General features: G+C 40.2%; 1 protein-coding gene across 2 annotated transcripts in view; it reads left to right on the forward strand.

The window, feature by feature from the left end:
- The window catches only part of LOC127374224 (dedicator of cytokinesis protein 2), a 95,123-nt gene that overhangs the window by 17,489 nt on the left and 55,237 nt on the right, over positions 1–22,397 (forward strand). For both annotated transcript variants that reach the window (XM_051419302.1, XM_051419303.1), the window contains 4 exons: positions 315–449; positions 6,942–7,050; positions 7,464–7,534; positions 9,543–9,649. In XM_051419302.1, coding sequence (XP_051275262.1) covers positions 315–449; positions 6,942–7,050; positions 7,464–7,534; positions 9,543–9,649 — 422 coding nt within the window. The remainder of the gene's footprint in view (positions 1–314; positions 450–6,941; positions 7,051–7,463; positions 7,535–9,542; positions 9,650–22,397) is intronic.

The following is a 22,397-nucleotide window of genomic DNA, read 5'->3' on the forward strand; positions in this document are numbered from 1 at the left end:
AGGGGAAATAAAAATGTCTGTGAGCTGTGTGAAAGGTACATCTGTTGAGGTGTGAAATACTATTTTGCCATTTTTCCACCTCCACCTCCCTCCCAGTCTTCCTCTTTCTCATTCTTTTACTCCTTCCCCCTTTTGGACTCTGTATTTCTGCTCTATGGAAGTGAAAAATGAAGTTGGTGATTAACTTTCCAACTTGTGGAACATCAGAAAAGAAATGACAGTTCTGACTGAATGACTTTGATTTCTTTCTACCCTTTTCTCATTTCTCTCTCTGTCTCTCTTTCTCATGTCTTTCTTAAATCATTCCCTCCCAGAAAGCTGATGGCAGTCTTGAAGAGGTATCTGGATGTGTCCAGCCGAGGGGAACAGTGTGAGCCAATCCTTCGAACCCTCAAAGCCCTCGAGTACATCTTCAAGTTCATCGTACGCTCGCGCATGCTCTACTCTCAGTGAGTGTACCTTTTTTGTGGACTGATCATTATGATAATGACTGCTTTTTGGACCCACAATGATGCAAATAGAGATTCTTGAAACACACACACACACACACACACACACACACACACACACACACACACACAGCCCAGTGACATTGCATTGTCGGAGTAATCGTTTTTGACAGCTCTGTGAGAAAAGGCTGCTGATTACAGCACTAATGTTGCTAATAAGCACTGATGATGAAGTGCAGCGTCCGAATGAGAGCTAATGACAGGGCAGGGCTGCTGAATGGGCAGCCAGTGAAACACCAGACAGACAAAGTTTTGAAGGAAGAGGAAGGAGAGACTTATGACACCCACTGTGCTGAGCCGGGAGCTGCACCATACGATGAGTGTAAACACCATTTATAACACGAAACACGAAAGTTGATGCTGATAGATCAGAGACATGAGACTTGAGTACCCATGTGTGTTTTTGTGCAGATATGTAAGACACAGTCATGTCCGTAATGTAGTGCTTGTTCACGTATGAATGCAAGGTTTATGTGTGAATTGTTACGGGTTGTCTGCCTCTGTCCGGAGGAGTGTATTTCGTGGTTGTATAACGCAGTGATAATTTCCAGGGGTCGCCAAATGGTTACAATAAAATAACACCTTGTGGCAAGCAGCACAGAATGAGAGACAGGAAACAGTTCTCAGCAATGTCATCCCTTTAAGCCTATCTACTGACAGAACTCAAAAACACAGTTTACTATTAGCTATATACTTACTTCTATATATTTTTTAGACATGTTAATAGGCCCAGTTATCACAGTAATATGAGAATGTATTTCTATCTATTATTGTGCTTTTTAGTCCTAAACCCCAACCTGATTATTCTTGGGGCTCTGTACTCTAAAAGGTTGAGAACCACTGGTATAACGGTTGGGAGGGGATCTGTCTATGTGTGTTCGTATGTGTATGTGTTTGTCATTCAAAGTCCATTGGTCAATGAAGGTCTGTGTTTTTAATCTACTAGAGGGGATTGTGGGCTTTATTTGTTGAAATTGCTGGGTTTGTTTATCGATGTGGTGGGTTTCCTTGTTTATTTATTCATAGTGTGTGCGGGTTTGTGTGGATACATTTGTGTGGTTTCTCAAGTTTGTGTGTTTGTGTGTGTGTGTGTGTGTGTGTGTGTGTGTGTGTGTGTGTGTGTGTGTGTGTGTGTGTGTGTGTGTGTGTGTGTGTGTGTGTGTGTGTGTGTGTGTGTGTACACAAGCCCGCACATATACATTTAAGCATACTTCTAAGTATATGTCTTGTTTGTGTGCGTGTGTGTGTGTGCATCACATTATTGCTCCACTGCTCCTGGACTGACTGAGCCCCAGTTGCCACCCTCCCCTGGGTATTTCTTAACCGATAAATCTCACTTTCCTGCTGTCCTCCTCTCTCTCCTCCTCTATCTGTCGTCCTCCAACTACCTGCAGCCGACAACTTAAAGTTGCTCCACATCTAAAGTTTTTACATCAGATTTCTCCTTCTATAAGGCCTTGTCATGCCCACAGAGAATCTGGTATTCAAGGGAGCCACTGCCGCTGTAGGTGCATATGTAAGGCTCCATCATCATCACCATCAAGACTAGCAGTCATTAATAGTTAAATAGGTGACATTGAAGATTTATTAGCTTGTCAAACTGGTTCATGTTCATGCAAAGTCTATTAGGAGCTTGTGATGTTTACTTCAAAAATATGTTAGGCACGTTTTTTTTGCTCTTTCCTTCACCTTTTTTCTGTCCTTCACGCCATATAGCTTCCATTACTTCCCTGTGGTCTAGTCATCAGTTGTGTCTGTTTTTCTTTTTCCTTTTCCCCAAGCACCTACTATGTTCTATATTTCTCTTTTGTTTTATCCTCCCTTCGTCCTCTTTCTTTCCATCCCTCCCCTCATCTTTAAATCTCACCTCTCTCCTTCGTCATTCATCTTTTACTTTGGAAGCACATTGTGTTCAAGTTGTCAAATAAAAAATAAGGATGTTTTCTACTATTAAGTTATTTTCTTATTGATGTGAAAAGGATCTTATTATGAAATCACTTCTGTTTCCTATGACATCATATATTACGATTATGTAATATTTTCTAGTTATCACCGTACCTTTCTAATGTTGTAATCTTATTCATATAATGACATTATTATATAATTATTTTGAGATAATTTCTCATGATAGGAAAAATAATATCTGGTAATGATAATTACCGCCTCATCCTCCCCGTCCAAGGGTTAAGGAGAAAGTATGGTGGCTGCCAAACATGCAAAAACACCCCTTACATGAGCCAGAATTTGGTTTGTCTCTTCTGGGCTACTTTCAAAAACACGGAGGTTCAACATGGCTGCCTCCACAGAAGGTGATCTGCCGTGTAAAAACAGCTCATTACAAGGATAACAACAATTCTTATTTTGATTGTGATTATATACTAATAAAAACATACCTATAAATATTATATTCAGTTTGTGCCTTCATAGATCCTCCTAAATTATGTTCTTGTGTGTGATCCCCCTTCCCCTCTCTCACCCCTCTGTGCCTCTCTCTCCCTCCCTCCCTCCCTCCGTCCCTTTTCCCATTTCTTTCTCACCCGTCCTCAATCTCACCCACTTTGCCTCTGCTTCTGGACCTCTCTGCTCTCTCTTCCGTGTGTGTGTGTGTGTGTGTATGCATGTGTGTGTGTCAACCTGTGTGTCAGCTCATTTTGTGGTCCATCTTGCCTTTTATTAGACATTGGCCACGGTTACATGCACATCATATTTCAGTTTTTGCCCTTATTCCGAAAAAGACAATATTCCTGCTAAGCTGTTTACATGGCAATTCAAAATGGTATATTCCACTAATATTCCTGTTAAATGCAGCTGTGCATGCTCCGATTATACTAATTATTAATGGCGTACTGTACACCCATCGGAGGACTTTCCTTCCTTTTCCCTCTCTCCTTTTCAAACTGCAGTCATGTTGCGCTCCCGTGGTAAAAGTGCAACAGCTGGAGCTCTGCCAACCTAGCCTCCCTCTTTCATTCGTTCAACCACCTTCTTGAAAAGTTTAAGGTTGCGACATTTGTCTTATTCGGAAAATGCTCCATTTGGAATGATGCCTAATTAGGAATATCCAAACGGAATATACTGTTGATACGACTCTTATCAAATGTGTAATATTTTCATCTTTGGAATAATAGTGGAAAATCATCTTTTTCACTCTTGAGTTTGCAGGTCCGAATAATACTGATTAGCCCCAGGGGTCTCCAATGTTTGTTTAATTGTCTGCATGAATAAACTCAAAGTAGGATTTAATAATACTCAAGGTAATTGTGTGACTCATTGCACCAAGTTTACATTTTTAAAAGTTTCACTTATCAGTCTTAGAGGAGCAATGTAATGTTTATTATACTATTTTGATGCATTGCAGCAATGTTAGTCAGTGCGCCACTTATTCACTCGCCTATGTGTCTTGCAAAATATCTGCATTTCAAATTTGGCCAAACCTGAGAAAATCTTGTATCTCACTGCTTAATTACAGCATTGAACAGTTTTACTGATTGGTCCAGGGAGGAACGGCAATTATGAATCTTAACAAGGTGACATTTGTGACTGATTTGCTTAGACAGGGATTTCATAATTCATGGGGGACATGTTTAGTGTTGCCTTGTTTTTCTCTTTTTCCTCCTCTCATCCACAACTACATGCAGCTGAGCTGTCCTCCTTCTGTACTTGCTCTCCCACTCTTCCTTTCTTCATATTCTGCCTTACTGTCCCTCACTCCTTTCCCTCCCCACCCACCCCCTTCGTTGATTGCCTTCCTTTCATCCCTCTCTCTCTCTCCTCTCCATCTGTCTCCAGTATTAGTTTGCTGAGCTAGTATGACATATTTGTGTTGTTATGCTCATGTGTGGGTATTAAGTTCCTGAGTGTGTGTGTGTAGATTCGTTGTGGCAACAGCCTATGGACATTTTTAGTTCCACATTCATCTTTTGAGTTGGATTAAAGTGGTACTTTACAGGCTGTAACATGCTATACTCTACTAATGGGACACAACTTTTACTTAAGTGTACATATATGTGTGGTGGGAGTGCATAAACTGGTGTTATCACACCAACACTGACCCTGACACATCTAGACATCATCACTCTCTACCCACGCACAACACACACACACTCATACATGCGCATTAATGCACAGACGGGGACGTGGATTAAGCAGGACAATGCGTCTGTAATCATAACTGTACTCTGCAAAGAGTCCAGTGATAATACCGCTGTGTGTTACCACCTAATCCCTCCCCCCACATGCTAAATTCGCTGTGTGCCACATGCTAATCCTTCCCTCCAGCACTCATCTTCTATTGTAATTAACAACTGCACAGCTTCACTGAATCACACAGAGATTGCGGGGAGACAGGGAAAGGAAAGGGGCGGAGAGATGGATGAGAGAAAAGTTTGCTAGGGGTGGAGGAAGTGGAACTGAAGGGATGGTAGACGGTGTGTGGGTGTTTTTATGTGTGAATTGCAGCAACAAAGATAACCCTTTTTTTCAAGTCAGAAGAGGATTGTTGTAATCACAGCTGTCAGTGCCTATTGATGTTTAGTTTTACCTTGTCAACGTCATACTGCATTGGTTTGCTACATTAGTGTAATTGAATGTATTGCATTGAACATGTTTACCGGGTAGCTCTATAATCACATAGTATGTATACTTAGCAGTATGACTTTTTGGTTTCATGATCTTTGAGCTTCGTATGTAAAATGTATTGACTTAAGTGTTAAAGGGCAATATAGCACCTTCATGTTTTAATGCATTTTCAATCATATTATTGAAACAAGATGTTGGAACTGCAGCCAATTCAGTTGGTGTCCCATTTCCATAAAAAAACAAGAAGTTAGGTGTATTTTCACTTGTTTGTAGATTACTCTGAACTTCAAAAACACTATCTTTACCAACTTGGAATCAGTTTAAACTGTTAAAAAATCGACTGCTGCAGAATAATTTACATCCCAGTGGAGTGGAGAAATAATAGAATGTTTAAAAGCAAGACAATGGGGCGTCAATACAAAACAAGGCTTCTTTGTGTAATGTATTGATGTGAGTCTTGATGTGAGATTGCTACACAAAAACTCACCTGTTTATTAGAGGCAGGGCTTCCATAAGTATATGTTTTAGTGAAAGAAAAACAACCTATGTAACATGAAGAATCATCTTATTAAGCATGACGATCCCTCGTGTTATTGTTGGGAAATAAAATGGTTCAAGGGGGCACCAAACTGTAGGTTCATTCAATTAATTTTGGCTATCAAAATTGCCAAAGATAATAACAAAAGAAAACTTTAATTCATGTCTAAGTTCCTCAAGACACCACCCTTAAAGGAGGGAAAACAATTGTCCACACATTACTATTACCATATCAATAGTGGGTACGGTGAAGGATTCGGAGCTCTACATAGAAGAGGCTGGCATCCCCCACTTTTGTGCTACATTAAACAGTCCAGTATATACACAAGCATTTATTAAAGAAATATTAAAAGGAAGCACACATAAAGTGTGTGTGTGTGTGTGTGTGTGTGTGTGTGTGTGTGTGTGTGTGTGTGTGTGTCTGTGTCTGTGTGTGTCTGTGTCTGTCTGTGTGTCTGTCTGTGTGTGTGAGTGAGTGTGCATGTGGTTACACGGCAGAAAAAATGTGTCTGTGTCTTAGTTCTGACTGTATGTTCAGCTGAGCATGAAACACCCGTTGGTCTGAGACACGAGGTGAAGCAGAAGGTTTGGGTTTCCCCTCCACGTGTGTCGTTGTTTTTAAAGCAAATTTGAGGTAAATATGTATGTGTGATCTTAGGTTAATTGCATTGAAAAGACTGTGTGTGGAACATTAACATTATCACCTTAGTGGTGTAGTAGAGAACTGGGGTTGCCCAGTAACCTAATGTCAACCATAACAAGATTACAACAATAAGTACATTATGCTTAGCTGTGAACACTGTTAAGTTATGTGAATCAATATGCACTGTACGTTTCCTAATCACATTGAGGTTCAGAGAGCCACGGTGAGCCTGAGGAGAAAAGAGTAAAAGTGATCAAACAGTTTTGTTGCAGCTGGTCACAGGAAGTGACCGTCATGATATAACATATAACATATTTTAAGGTCCCAATGGTCCCAACCTGTATGCACATATGTTTCAGTTATTACCTCACTCAATAATCTGTCTATATTTCTGATGCACAGGAAAAATGTAAAAGAAACCCCAGCTGAGCTTCTTGTCAGCTGACTTTGTTTTGACCCTTGTGTCTTAATCTGTCTCTCCACACCTTACCGTCACTGATTATTCAGCTCCCCTGTTATTTTGTCTCATCTTTCAATTCCTTTCTTAATGTGTTTCGCCTCCTTCATCCTTCTCTCCATCTCCCTTGCTAATCATGTCACGTCATGCTTTCTCCCTTTCTGCCCTTCTCTGTGTTTCCTGTGGCATTTCCATTAATTTCCTCCTGTCCTCCTAGGCTGTACGAAGGGAAGGAGCAGGCAGACTTTGAGGAGTCACTGAGGAGGCTTTTTGAGTCCATCAACAGCCTGATGAGAACAGACTACACCACCACTCTGCTGCTCAGGGTAATTACACACGCTCACCCATCCTTAACCACGTAGTACTCCTCTTTACATTCTACTTGTCCTTATCCTCACCGCTTTTTCTGCCTTTTCTGCTTCTTCTTCTGTTGTTTTCTATTTCCTGTCTGTCCCTGTCTCAGCTTTATACTCAAACTTGGTCTCTCAGTCTGATTAATGCTTAATGTCCTCTCATTCTCACTACTGGTGGACCTACAAACAGATCGAGTCATAAAATGTTAGACATTTTTGACAAGTGGCCCTGTGAAAAATAAAGAAGGCCTTTTCTCACACTTGTGATGAGAGACTGTTTGATGGCAAAGTCACCTTCCATTCACCGACAACTTCCACAGGATTTCAAGACAGTCATTAAACAGTGTTTACTTGTGGTGTGTGTGTGTGTGTGTGTGTGTCATCAGGTCGCTGCTCTGAAGTACCTGCCAACAGTCCTGCATGATGTTGAGAAAGTGTTTGATGCCAAACTCCTCAGGTAAGCTTACCTTTAAAAAACACAAACACCCAAACACACACACACACACACACACACACACACACACACACACACACACACACACACACACACATACACACACAGACAAACACACACTAGTGCCTTATCTTTGGTCTCATTCAGGGACACTGACAGAGAGGATATATGGAGCTTTCAGCTTAGCTCAAGTTTTCGTCTTGGCTTTGTTCAGTGACCCCCATCCTTCTGTCACCCACACATTCCATCCTGGTCGAGCTTTACCTTCTTTATCAGGTGATAAAAATCTCATCAAACTGACATATACACAAGGACACACACTCAAACACGATCTGCACCTCCTCCATGCTCTCTTGACTGAATTGACAATTTCAGTGAAACCATCAAACAAAACCCATTTGAACCTCTTCTCTTAGGTTTATTCTCCTGAAGAGCAAAACGAAGGGCTTGTTTAACCTCTCTTTGACCCAGAATCAAACTTATGATATACTCTTTAACTCAGGAAATGACCTCAGAGTATATACTTTACCAGTTGGGGCATTTTTTTTTCCAAAGGAAAGACACTGTATTTGTCCTCTAGCAATTCCACAACCAAACATGGATTCATTGTCTTGGTATTACCTTATTATTTTACAGAAATAACATATTAATTGATGTTTTCTTGACTTCTTCTTGTCACATTCAATTTCAAACAACCTCGCTCCCATAATTTCTTTTTTTACCTTTCTGTGACCTCTGTGTGCTTTTGTGTGTGGATATGTATGCTTGTGCATTATTCTCATCTACCATTTCAGTCCCTTGAGTGGCTCAGTGTCAACACAGCATCAAAAAGGTGTTACCTTTAACACCAAACAGACACAAGCTAATACACACATGCACAGGTAGAAAGGTGATGAGGAGCAGAGAGTTAAAAATCAGTGCATATATTCTCACTTTCTGTCATTTCAATTTTTCTCTCCTACACACACACACATTAATTCACCCTTATTGTTTGTCTTCTCCACTTCTTTACACACACATACACAAACAAACCCGAGCCATCTAAACTTGAAAGTAAGGTCCCTATTGCATTCCTGATCAAAATTGCCTCAGGCAGAGTCTCCAAAAGCAAGCTATGTGAATTACAATCACGTGCATGAGGTGGACATCAAAGCTTTGTCTCATCTTCTGTATAGTCCCATTACTTGTAGACTCACCTGTAGTTTGATCCACAGAGTGGTACAAGCACATACATTGTCCGTTATGCATGTGTTTTGTTTGCTGTCTGTTTCCTTTGCATCTCCATGTGGAAATATTCTGATATTTTGGGTTTTAATTAAATTCAGCTCAGATGATTAGTGGGCCTGATAAGTCTCTACTGAGCCTCTGTGCCCCAGCGTGTCCTTGTGCCAGCTTATGCACATCAAAAGTCATACAAACCTTTTTGTTGTGTTTGCGTTTGGGAGCAGAGGTGGTGCATTTCATTCTTTCATACCATTACTGAGAGTGCTTTTGCAACCTGTGTGGCATGATTTAGGGAGAGAGACAAATGGAGACAGAGGGTTTGCCATGCTCTGAGCATTCAATCTTTCTAAGTGGCATCAGGGCTTGCAACCAGCCTGTTTAATTATTCTAAAATTGAATTTTGGGTGGAGGATGACTCAAACCTGTGTCTTCATTAAAGTGTGGTTAGACTTTGGCTCATTTGTTTTCATGCAGCAGTCACTGCTCTGCTCATGTCTATGCTGCACAACCATTGCTTTTAGTGGTTGCATATTGTATAACCTTAGAGCACTGATGTTTAAAACTTCACTTAGTAAAATAGGTTTGTGCTTTCGATCTTTGAATCAGTTACGTTTGTGGGTATAAATAGAGTTTTTTAGTTAAAATTCAAAACTCTTGCAATAATTTGTAGAAACGAATTCTTGAATATTTATTGTGCTCATTTTCAAGAAAACAAACTTGTTGCTCTTCCCGTATAATGATCTTGCTGATTATTTATTCCACCGCCTATTGCTTTCTCTCTCTCCAGTCAGTTGCTGCATGACTTTTATTCCTGCATCCCCCCTGAGACACTCCAGAAGCAGAAGGTGGCCTCCATGACTGAAATTGTCAGCAGCCAAATCTTCAAGAAAAAAGGTGTGTAATTTTTTTCCAGTTACAGGCCTCAGCACTGATCTACTAACCATTGGCAGACTTAATGGTTGTGTGAAGAACCAATCACAGACGTGCACAGTACCAAACAACTGCCAACCACTTCTGTGTGAAATCCTACAGAGCATTAGTTGCTTATCACTTAAAGGTCGAGATACCATTAAAAGGTCTATTATACAGTGAGTAATTCCAGCCCAACGACAGGACTGGGCAGACAGCTGTTCCCACTGTACTTTATGACCAGTAAGGGAGTTGCTTTGCTTTAAAGGTTTTATCTTGATACAGCACAGTGGATAAAAGTGTGGCGCTAATACTGCAAGGGTAATGTTCCATTCCCTGTAGGGCAATCCAATAAAGCACTCTGGATAAAAACATCAGCCAAATGGTGAAAGGAGACACTGGTGTTTATGCATTTATGTTTTATTTGGTTTACTGCAACGCACACTCAAATTCAAATCAAATCAGTTTCTTTTATATAAAATTGACTGGACCAGACACAATCACAATCTTTTTATTTTTGAATTTACCTGATTTACCTTATTTATTTGTATAGTAGATTTTAAAAAAATACAGGATAAAGCTACCTAATTATCTGCTTCTTTGGCTAGCATTCAAATATATAAGATATGGGTACTTACTTTTACTCTGGGGCTATTTTCTGTTCAGATAAAGCAAACAATATGGATATTTGATGTTGATGCTGTACACACAATTTCAGTGCTGCTATGTTCACTTACACTGACATTACAATCAGTGCAATGTACCCCAGTCAGATATCGTCTTATTACAATCAGCACAAGTGGCACCTTTTAGTGTACTTCTCTGCTGATGATAAAGGTCACTCCAAGTCACGCTTGCTGAGATTGAACAGTCTTGAGGCTAAAATAACATTGAGCTAAACAGATATTTGTAAGTCATTGGCAGTGTCTGATGGTTTGTTTTGTCCTTGCGGCATTGACATTCCCTCTCCACCCAGACTGAAAACGTCCATGAACCTTATTGCGAGCAAAAAATGAGTATACTGTTCACGCCTCAGTGGCTGTTGGTGAATATAGAGAAAGATAAGTGTTATCCATATTAATGTCACAGGTGATACCTTTTGTCTGCCAATGAGAAGAAGAATATCACCTAATGTTTGAAGCTGTTAAGAAGTGTTTGCAGAACGCTGCAGTTTTGCTGTCATTAACTTGTCACTAGACTTGGCATAATTGCAAGGGACATATGATTTTGTCTGTATCGTACGTTTAGTGCACTACACATCAATGATCCAGCCCCTACCTCTGTTCAGCACTATTATGTCTGTCTAACTTGCTTGTAGTGGGCTGATAAGCGGTGGTTTCCACTGCATAGGACCACACGGTGATGGATGGAGTGGGCTAATATTTTGCTGCCGTATAATACAGACTCGCTAAGAGGGCCTGTAATCGGGCCTCTGCAGTGCAAACGGAAGAATTGCAAGTAGACTTTGAGTGATTGTGGTATAGACCAAATTTGGAGACAGTAATTGGTTGGAGTGGGGCTTGGATGGGATAGGTGCTGGACAGATTCAGTCATATCATGGACATTGCTCCATGTGTGCATGAATGCATTCTCATACACAGCCTGAAAACACATTTGTATGTATTTGTTTAAGAGTGACTGATGACACTATATCTGGGTGCGTGTAAGTGCATTTCATTGTTTGTGCAATGGTGCATGCTAAATGGGTGTGTGCGCTGCCTTGAATATTGTTTTTGTCCAGTGTAGCAGTGGGTCCGTTCATCAGTCAGTTGCTGCCAGCTAAGTCAGTAGCCGGTCCAGGATACGGCCCTTTGGTATTGATCCTGGCTCAGATGATTGATTCCCCGGGGGGTTAGACGACAGCCTTGGCCCTCTGGCTAGCTGTCAACACGCTCAGAGTCACACTCTGTCACCAGGAAAGTATGGAGGAAGTAGGGAGAATGAGGAAAGCGATGAAAGTAAAGGAATTGGACTGATGGGGACGACAGGTAGAGAAAGAGAGAGCTGGATAAAGAGAAAAAAAATCAAAGGAATGTAGGCCAGCATGCCAAAATGTTATATATCAATTTTGACAAACAAAGAACTTTGAATTATCAGTCTATTAATAAAAAAGAGATGACTGTCCTGCAACTATTGTGGAAGCAAATGTTTGGAAATTACTTTTGGCTCCAGTCATAGCTGGAAAGGTGTTTTGAATTCATGCCAAGAGTCATTTTGAGTGTTTGGCATTTTTGAAATTCTGGAAGTCTCTTTTTGAATAAAACTTTTAAAATGCAAAAATGATGGAGATGGAGTTAGGCAGAGGTAGTGGAGAGACCAAAGAGATAAGACAAAACCGAGGAGGAAAGCATGGAAGATAGAGGAGTTCATTTGCAAAGGAGGGGGAAGACAGACAGAGGAGACAGGAAGGATTGTTGCAAAAAAACAAAAACAAATTGAGACCAGGAAAAGAGGGAAGAGGGATGACATGATGATTGGTAAAGTTGGGGCTGGGGCAGCGTGATACGTAAAGGGATGGGAAAGATGGATGACAGAGGAGTGGGGAAGAGACAAAGGCTGGTTTAAAAAGTAGGAACAAGGGATTTGAGACGCATAAAGAGAGAGGAGAGAACAAGTGGATGGTGTTGCTGAGAGAAAACAAAATAGCTTGGGGAGGGCGAAAAAATAAGAGTTTGTGAGACTGGCCTTGTTTTGGTATTAAACAGTCCAAAAGTGATTAAAGTTTGAGGCCTGTTCACACACAGTCTATCAGGAAACCTGCATGCTGTTGGTCAGAGATACCTAACCCCCCCCTGCTCTCTTCTCTCCATGCTCTGGCACGGGGCTTATTTATTTATTTGTTCATTTATACATTGGTCCAATCCATCTCCATCCCTGCCTCGCCAAATGAGGGCTGACACTCAGTCTAATTGAGATGCATTTTAGCATTGGGATGCTAATCAGAAGGCTTGTATGCTAGGGTGCCATTCACCCAGGAGGCTGAAATATGCAGCAGAGCTAAATTATATATTTATAATAGCTAATGGCCCCCGGTGTCCTATCACTGCACTGCAATACATATTTAATAACCCCTACCTGTCTGTCGGACTGTCTGTCTGACCAGGCCTGCTAAGCTCACTCTCCAGGGAAAAATGTCAAGCCACTGACAGTATAGGAGAGGTGAGATGATGGAAGGAGATGGTATGTGTGTGTGTGTGTCAGTGTCAGTGTGAGGCATCACTTGCTTGCTCATGTTTGATAGAGAGTGAGAATGAAAGATCTTACTGTATATATTTTTAGAAATCTGTGAATTCACTGACCTTTTATATGTTAGATATAAAAAACAGATTTAAAAAATGCAAAAATCTGCACCATTCAAATTTAACCACTCTATATTTTTACCTTTCCTTTCCTTTTTTTGTTTTTTTCCCTGACAGTACTTGGAGATGCATAATAAGCAGCACATATGCGTTTGCTCCACAGTTTTTTCCTCACCTAGTGTTATTGCGAGATTTTTGGAGCTGTCCTCATTGCAAGAGGACATTGTTTACTGCAAACTGCATTGGTCAGCATCTTCTTTCAGCAAAAAAACCTTTGGGTGGGGTCTAAAATTTGGATGAAAATTGGTTTACTAAATAAGTCTGCCCCTTTATGGGTATATTTTAGGAGAAATTAACAAAGATCATAAAAATCAACCAAATCTACACTGTCCCTATGTGTATAAGCCTGTTACATAGTTATATTTAAGGTTGTTTAAAAAATAGTTTAAATAGTTTTTAAAAAAATAGCAGTTTCTATATTTGTAATGAGGTCCTGTCACATGGTCACATGTATTCATTTTTCTCCAAAGCTGGTTAGTAATGAATGTACATGTGCTTGTGTGTGTGTATGTGTGTGTGTTTTCATGTGTGTTTGCGTGCCTGTTCTGTGTCCAACTTGCTGATTTTGCCTGTCCATGTGTTTGGCTTTCTCATGACTGGTTGCATCCATGGGCAGTGTTTGAAGGGATTGGATTTTTTTTTTCTCTTGCTCAAAAATACTCCTCTGATTTATTCAGCATACGCTCAAGGGATTAAGGGTCTTGGCAAGCAAATACTGTATACACACACAAACACACACAATGCACGTATACACATGCTGGCACACATGCACAGATACACATGTGCATCCTGTCATACGGGTTAATCTGGTTTTGAGACAAAATTAAATTTACGAGACGCATTATGGCTCAATTTAGGCAAATTACAATGCCGTCAGGCAATCACTGGGACAGATTGAGAGCATCAACGCTGATAAAGGGGGAAAAAAAATAACGAGAGATCAGGGAGAGCAAAGAGCAGAGCGACGAATCTGTCGTTTTGTTTGCCCACTCATTTCCCAGAGCTGGTCAAAGCCCCCTATTCAATCCATCAACTCCCTGTGTTTTCTCAGCCAAGCTGCTATTTGCCTTCCTCCATCTGTACAGCTGGAGAAAAGACTGCAGTCATGTCACTTGTCTTGTACAACATATTAAACAGATTAAAAGAAACCCCATATGTGTCGGTGTAACGCTCTTGTAAGATGAATGGTTACAGCTCAGAATCTCCATGACTGTTGTAAAAAATAACCCATAATACAGAAAATCTGAAAAGCTATGTAAGCATTTAAAAAAATGTATCGTTCCTATCAGTCTATATAAACAGCAGCAATCTCATTACTTAAATTGCTTGCGTTTTACTGAAGCGCATTATACAGTATTGTTGACATTGTTCACACCCATGTCTGTATTTCCCCCTGCTGTGATTACTTAACAGATGCATGTCAGTGCTTGATGAATATGGATGAGTGATGTACTGTACAGTTATTATCGTCAGGATTTAATCAGTGCTGAGTGATATCGGTTGTCCCAACATTCTCTACCAATCAGCATTAGTGACAGGTCACTTTGGGTCCCAGTTATAATGATACTGAACGTGGTTTTCTGTGTCTGGCTTCTAAGAGAGCTTTAGATGACAAAGATATTACCATGTAACCACACAGGCTGGCTCTCTGGCTATGAATCTAGACTTATACCCTCTTTACTCTATGGTCTTTGTCAATATCTTGCTTTAACGGAATCTCCTGTAAAAAGTATTCTTAATAGTGGAAAGCTGATATGTGAGATATATTGTGTGTGTTAGGGTTACCCTGAAGGTAAGTGTTTGCATGGGACCCACATTTATCGATATGTATTTCCTGGCCTTTCTCAAAGCAGCTGGTTGAGCTGTAATTTCAAAGCTGTTTGCTTCACTGCTGCTCGGGTTGTGCGAGTGTGCATGTGTGTGTAACAGGTTGCTTGGTGGTCCAATAAGTCCCTGTGTGCCCATATGCCGCATCTTTAGTTATAGAGAAGTATTAAGAGAAAGACATGTGAATCATAAAAAAACATAATTGTAATATGGCTTCTGTGTCCCCTCAGGCTGTCTCTCTGTTCTGCTGCATTCTTCTCTTCTCTTTTATTTTTATACCTTTGTGCCAGTGAAAGCCATGGCTAGAGGCATTATGTCTGTCTGTCCGTCTCACTCTTCACTTCAGATTGCATGTATGAACATCCACAGTACTGTTCACACAGTCTCCATTGTTGTTCATCAACATCAACATGAAAACAAGCTTCACATTCTCCCTACATTGTTAATTAAACACAACATAATACATTTTGATTCTGCATGGCACAGTCATGTCCTTTAGTCTCCTCAGTTCCACTTGATGGAGACCAGAGATTGTTGTCAGGTTGTTTTGTGCATGATCAGGGCAAGCAAGTTTTAATTTATTAAACTGGCTTAGTTTGTCAGAATTGTTCATGCTCCGGGAGTTCTTGCAGGCTTGTCGTAAAATTGAGAAACTGTCATTCAGCTTTCCATTAGCAACCTCTCGAGTGCTGCAAAGGTCACAGGGACACCTGGGGGAATCAGTTCTTCGGTCTAAAATTCATCATCATCACATAACCATCTTTGTCACGCTACAATCACAAGATTCATTGGTTTTGCTGATAGTGATTGTTGTTGCACCATGTGACCAAGGTCAATCAAATACACTTAATACTTTGCCTTTTACAATTCCTTCAAAGTCTTCACTACATATATTATGTGAGTCTGTACAGACATGGTTGTAAACTGTAATGTGACTGATTGCAGAGGCATACCACTGCAACATTCCTCTTCTCGTCTCTTTTCTGCTCTCTTCTCTCTCCTCTTACCTCCTGCTGTGCCTTGTTCTAATATATTATTTTATGCTGTGCTACATTACATTAGCTTCAGTTACATCACATTAAGGTTCATGTCACGCCTTACTGTAACTGCGTCGAGATCACACTCACAAACACACAACAAAAACTGCCTGCCATACCTGTCAGAGAATTATGAATATAAATTGGGTACAAGAAGTGGTGTGTGTGTGTGTTTGTGTGTTAATATGTGTGTTTGGGTGTTTGACAGCAGAGGAGCCATCTGCCACAAATGATTTTTGACTGTTGTTGTACAGGCTGACCCAAAATAGCTGTGCTTACTGTAGAGCTGTGGGCTGATCGTTCCAGAAGGTTAATGAGAGAGAGAGGGAGGTAGTTTCTGTCATTCATTCAGAGTCTGCAGAGACTGCAGTTTGGGAGGTTGTGGAATGAGACAGTGGTAGAAAAGAGGGATGAGGCTAATGGAGCAAAGTGAATGGAGTTTAATCATTTGGGGAAATGCCTCTGTCTCACACCCTTCTTCTGTCTCATTTATATTCTAATCCATGCTTGTATCTTTGGGTTGATCTCGATGGAAGCTGAACGCAGACAAGGACAGTAGAGGGACACAACGGTCAGTGTATCAACACACTTACCAATTAATTCATTTGGTACAGATGTGAGACAGGAAGAACCTGACAGAACAGCTTGGTGCTGTCAATAGCCGGCAGCTAAGCGGCGCCTTTCTGTTGTGTTTCTCAGGTTAAAGCAAAATAACATTTCTGGGGATGTTTAAAGCTTAATGATCCCCGTTGGGATGCTGGGTCATTATACAGCAGCACCGATAACAGTAAGTGGATGGCATTGAAGATATTACGACAAACAATTTCAACACTTCAGTAAATTGAAGATAATATAAAGAATAAATGAATAAAGATTTACAGATTGAGAATATGTATCACAATTGTGCTCATCCTGTTATTTAATCTGAACAAATACAAAGCAGGACTTAAAAATTGAAATCAGATAAAGGTTTTACCAGAGCCAGCAGCTTGATATATGACTCTCCTATTAGAGGACATTGGGAATAAGCCTGCCCATCAGTCAAAGCAGAGAGATGGTTCACTGCAAGTCATTCATCTACCATTGATCTGCCTTTGTTAAACTGATCAAAAACACGGTAGCAACTAATGCTAGCAACAGACTAATTGGTCAATCAATTTAATAGTCATATGGAAGACAGAGAAGAGGAGGAAGGCAGAGAAGAGGGGTGGCAATTAGTGGGTGAGTCATTGTTAGACAGGTGGAAAGAAAGAGAAAGATAATTTGCAGGCTGTTTGAAACAGACGGTGAAATAAATATAAGCTGCATCTGGAAGTAAGGCTCAAGGGATTATCTGAACGTTAACAACAGCATCTAGTACATGTTATCCTTGTAACAAATCTTTGCTTTAGTGGTAAACATGCCCAGTTCTGTCTGGATTAATTAGCAAATATTAACACGTATATGGTGTTATACACAGTGTTGGGTAGTAACTCATTACATGTAATCGGGATTACATAATTAGATCAGGGTGACTTGATTAGATTTTTGATTGTATCTTTAAAATATGGCAATTTTAAAAATCATAAAACTTTTCTATGATAACTCATGCTCTATTAACCGTCTGGGGTGTATAGATCTTGATAGGGAAATAGGGTAAATCCCTTGTTATTCCATTTTGCAATGCGTTTGAGATCAAAGCTGCCACACACATGCCCGCACAGCCTTTGATTGGTTGACAAGTCGGTAACATTGCCTCTGAATGCTCAATAAACTCTATCCAAGGCATCATGGGATTGCCAGTGGATGGCTAACAACCAACTACAGCAATGGTTTTCAACCACAGAAAAGTGTATTTATAATAACAGCAAACATTTGGTGTTATTGATTTGACCAACTGTAAAAACTTAATATGCAAAATGAATTTTATTTGCATCAAAAATGTTTTGATATTTTTAAAGAGAAAACATGAATATTTGGGTGTTTTTTATTAGATAAAAAATGTGTAAACATGTATTATGTCACCAAGTAATTCGAAAAATGCCATATAATTTGTATTCCGTAACTGACTGCATTTCAAAGTAATCTGGCCCAACACTGGTTAGATCTATATTGTTATATATACTAGAAAACGTGAAGAAAAGCAATTATACTCAAGACAGCACCGTTTACTGTGTTTGTGTTTACTTTGGTTTTGCTGACAGTATTTGTTCTGTGCAAGGTCTTATCAACATCATTTCATTGTGAAAAATGCACTTTCAGGCATCTTATCCAATGTGTATCACCATTATTCAGTGGTGCACTTTATCATCTGTAACTTATTGGCATACACTTTTGGGAGAGCACTCATTCACACAGGCAAGACAATTTTAAGCAAGTCTATGAAAAAAATATTACCCCACTAAACCATTTTGTGACAGTTTTCTTGCTTTTACAAATCATACATGTCAAATATATTTTACCACCACACCAAATCGAACCAGCGATTTAAAGAAAAAAGAAGGGAGAGTAGTTTGGGCAGACAGGCACAACCTAAATACGAACAGAGGAAATGTAGGGCTTTAAATTTCTAATGGGGTTTAAAGATGGAGCAAGGGAAAAAATGAGAAAGGAGGGAGGAAGACAAATGGAGGGTGGAGGGAGTGAGAGGAGACACCCACAGTGACACGGAAAGATGAAAAACCTGCTGAGAGAGACATTTAGTCATCACCAAGCGGGAAGACAGTTGGCGTGGTCCCAACCCCCTCTCAACTCAGAAGATTTACTTGTCATTGCGCCTCCAAACCTCCTCATTATCATCTTTTCTATCACTCTATCTTCCCGAAAGCTAGGCACGACAACCAAAGGGAGGGAAGAGAGAGAGAGAGGGATGGAAGAAAAGGGAAAGACACCTCTGATTTACATGCCTCTTAGAAACTGATATTGCATCTCATTATCATGTGCTATAGTTTATTGTGTTTGGCTGTCAAATGAAAAAATAGAGGAGTGAAAGGATGAGCTGGCTGCTGAGCCATCAAAGCTGCACTCTGTGTGGTGGCCTGCCAGCACTGGCGGCTGTCTGCTCTTACAAACTTGGTAACCCAAACACATAACCATGCTCTCACACAGGCACAAAGAGATTCAAGCTCTTACACATCAAACAGCGGTGAAGCACCAAATCAGACACAAAAAGGACAATTCACACTTGGGCACACATTGGTATTAATAATCAAAGGCAGATTACAGCTTGAATAAATAGACATTTCCAATTGAATATAGATGAGCACTTGAAGCTCTGTTGGTGTGCGTTTTGAATATGTTGTGTGTGTGCGTGAGCACCTGTGTGTATTTCTGTTTCTTTGAACAAGTGTGTATATCTGCACACGGTGAAAGCTAGATGAGAAAAAGTTCAAATGCATCGCAATGTTTGCCCCAAGACCTCGATTTCCATTTGTCTGTCGGTGCCTGTTGCCACAGATTTCTTCCAAAGTATGGCTGAATTGATTTACTGCATTGTTGCACCCTGGGCTAAAACACTTAACATACAACTAACAGGCAAGTGCAACATAGAAACACAGGTGTACATAGAAAGAGCTAAAATAGTAATTTTAGTCACAATAGTGTGTGTATGTGTCAAATAGTACCTTTTCCATTAACAAATAGCTTATCAATTTTATTTTTCATATGTCGTGTTGTATGTGAGTAAAAAACAACAGCTACATCAGTTCAAATGCCTTCTCTCTCTCCTTTTTTCACTTTCTCTGTTGCACAGTTCCACAAAACACACACACACACACACACACACACACACACACACACACACACGCACACACACTCCCGTTTAGTTGAGCCTCTCAGGCACTCTTTTTAAGTCTACTTTGTTACAAAGTCGCTGCTAGCAAGCTCCACCAAACAGACCTTGGCAAAATGGTTATAGGATTAGGGCCATGACTGGGGTTAGACTATGCCAATCTCAGCAAGGGATGCCGGATTTGTATGCAGCCCGAAAGGAAGTTCTGTCTTAGAGACTCAAGCTAGAGCAGATCTAGAGCACATAGCACACGAGTGCTGTTCTATACTCACTGAAAAGACAGAAGCTTGAGGAGAAGCTTGCGACAACACAGAACTGGTGATTGGTAGGATCACTTAATAGGTATAAAACTACTATGTTACTGAAAGGTTGTGGTGAAATGAATTTTACCTAAAGGCAGTATTATGATGGACTGAATAGTAAGTTGATGTCATACACGGAGGGGTTCAGCAGAGAGAAAAATGGAAAAACAACAAACAAAAGACTGAGATGGAGAAGACAGAGACTGGTTTATACATACAGAAGGGAACCCAAAGAATAGAAATAACAAATGAATAAAGTTAAACACACACAAAAGGGAAGCAGCCACCAGGACGGATAAGAGGATATGCTGGCAGAAGCTGCAGATTGTTCGAGGAAGCTACATTTGCAAGCTTTTTGCATTTAGGGACCCAATAGATCTAGCATTTGTGCCGAGGGAATCAATTCCAAAAAAAAATCATTTTGTCAGTGAACAACTGCTTTTCAAAGTGACTGTACAAGTCCCTCTAGCTCAAATGAGGGCAAATTTGTACAGATAGTTAAACAGCTCAGCCAATACAATAGTACTCTTAAGGCCTATTTTGACTCAGTCAAGAAATAAAATCCCACTTAAATTACCTCAGGTGGCTCACCTCTCTGTATGTGCTCTTGCATAGTTTTAAAGTAGTCTAAGAAGAAATGCAGGAGGCATCCATCATGTTTGATTGGACCACTGATGTGAACCACTGTGAGGAGTTATCATTTGTTTTTCGAAAACAAGAGAACTTACTCATTAGTGGAAGGAAGTTATTTTTCATATTCCTCCACTGGTAAGAATGCATATTTCTTCACAGAGAGTGTGTATGGTCAACCACAGTGCAGCACTCAAGCACAAATGTTACTTGAAATGGCAATAATTTCAAACGCCCTCTTAAAGAATGACCTAAACCTGGGAACTGCACACCATTGTAGCTGGAGTTCTTACAAGAATGAAAGCCCAGAGGACCACGGTGCAGTTCAAAGAAGTCACTGAGAAAGCTACCATTCTGGCTGAAGCAGCAGATATTAGCATTCCTGATGTTATTCCAGGCCAGGCAAGGCGCTGTAAAATATCTGCAAAGTTAAAGGCGCTGTTCCGCATCAGTGACTGAAGACTATCAGCCTCAGAGTCTGGAGGAGCATTATCAAGGCAGCCCGTGCTTCATCATTATTGATGCTCATATTCAGGAGCTCCAGAAGGATTTTAAAGGGAAGGCGAGCCTACGTAAAATCAAAACACACTATACACACCCTGACAGACTGTCAAAGTAGGATAGTGGAGATGAGTAAGCTATTAGGTTGTTTATGGTTTCTATAAGTTTTCTGAATTTTAAGATGAGAGGCAGCTGCTGTGTGAACTAAAGTGTGTTTTACTCTGCAAACAGAAGCTCCCAGAGGAGCACAGATTATACAGAAGGAGTTCAAAAAGCATGAGACAGGTTGTTTCTCCAAACTATTCAAATTCTCCCAGTGTCAGCAGGCCCTGTAAAAAGGACGACCAGCAGTTGCCTGCTACCTGATTTTTCCTGAAACTGTTCTTTCTGTTTAGAAAATAACCACGATGAAATGGGAAATAAAATTAAGTTCCAATTTCTGTTTGGAGATTTTTTGTCCCTATTATGCTCCATCTCTAACTTTTTCTATTATTTTATATTCTCTTCCTGATTTTTTTTCAACCAAGGCAGCAATCCATTGTGCAGTGTTAGCTGAGATGGAAATTTTGTATACAAAAACCAGAAATCTTCTAATGTAAAAAGCCTTGCTGGAGATGTCTGTCTAGTAGTATTTGTGTGCTTTAATGTTAATTTTATAGCTGTACCAAACTGCAGTATGCATGGAGCTTCAGTAAATATAACTGTTTAGTAAATTTCATCTTCCTGTACATTTACATAGGTTCAGGGTACACATAGACCTTGAAACTCGCAATTGAGGTTATTTTTTCATTTCGCCTGGCTCCTGACACAGTAAAAACAAAAAGCACACAACGTATCACACAACAGGTTACCCTTTCAATTCCCCCCACCTGCTCTCTATTTTACTTCCCCTGAACATGTTGCACCTAAAAATATCAGCTGGGTTTATTTCTCAGATCAATAGAAATAAAGAGGCAGGTGGCTTTGGGGTCATTTCACCAGGGAATGGAGTTCTCCACAGGTTTAATGCTACATCCAGCCTCCGGAAGGCAGATGGATTAATTCTCCAGCTTGCACACACAACAATACTGCTATAAAACGCTCATTGTTTTCTCTATCTGAAAGGACAAAAGATGATGAGTTTCTCCTTTGATGGATTAAACAGATTTAGCATGGTTATTCAAATACAAAGCAGGCGGCATCTAAAACACCATCCTCTATCTTTTTAAAGGGCACAGACCAGGAAACCTCCCTGCTTCATGTTCTTTAATTCTGACAAAGGGACATTTTTATTTCAACTTGTACATCATGTGTACAATCTATCATGTC

Source organism: Dicentrarchus labrax, unplaced genomic scaffold (assembly GCF_905237075.1).
Source record: "Dicentrarchus labrax unplaced genomic scaffold, dlabrax2021, whole genome shotgun sequence".
NCBI lineage: Eukaryota > Metazoa > Chordata > Actinopteri > Moronidae > Dicentrarchus > Dicentrarchus labrax.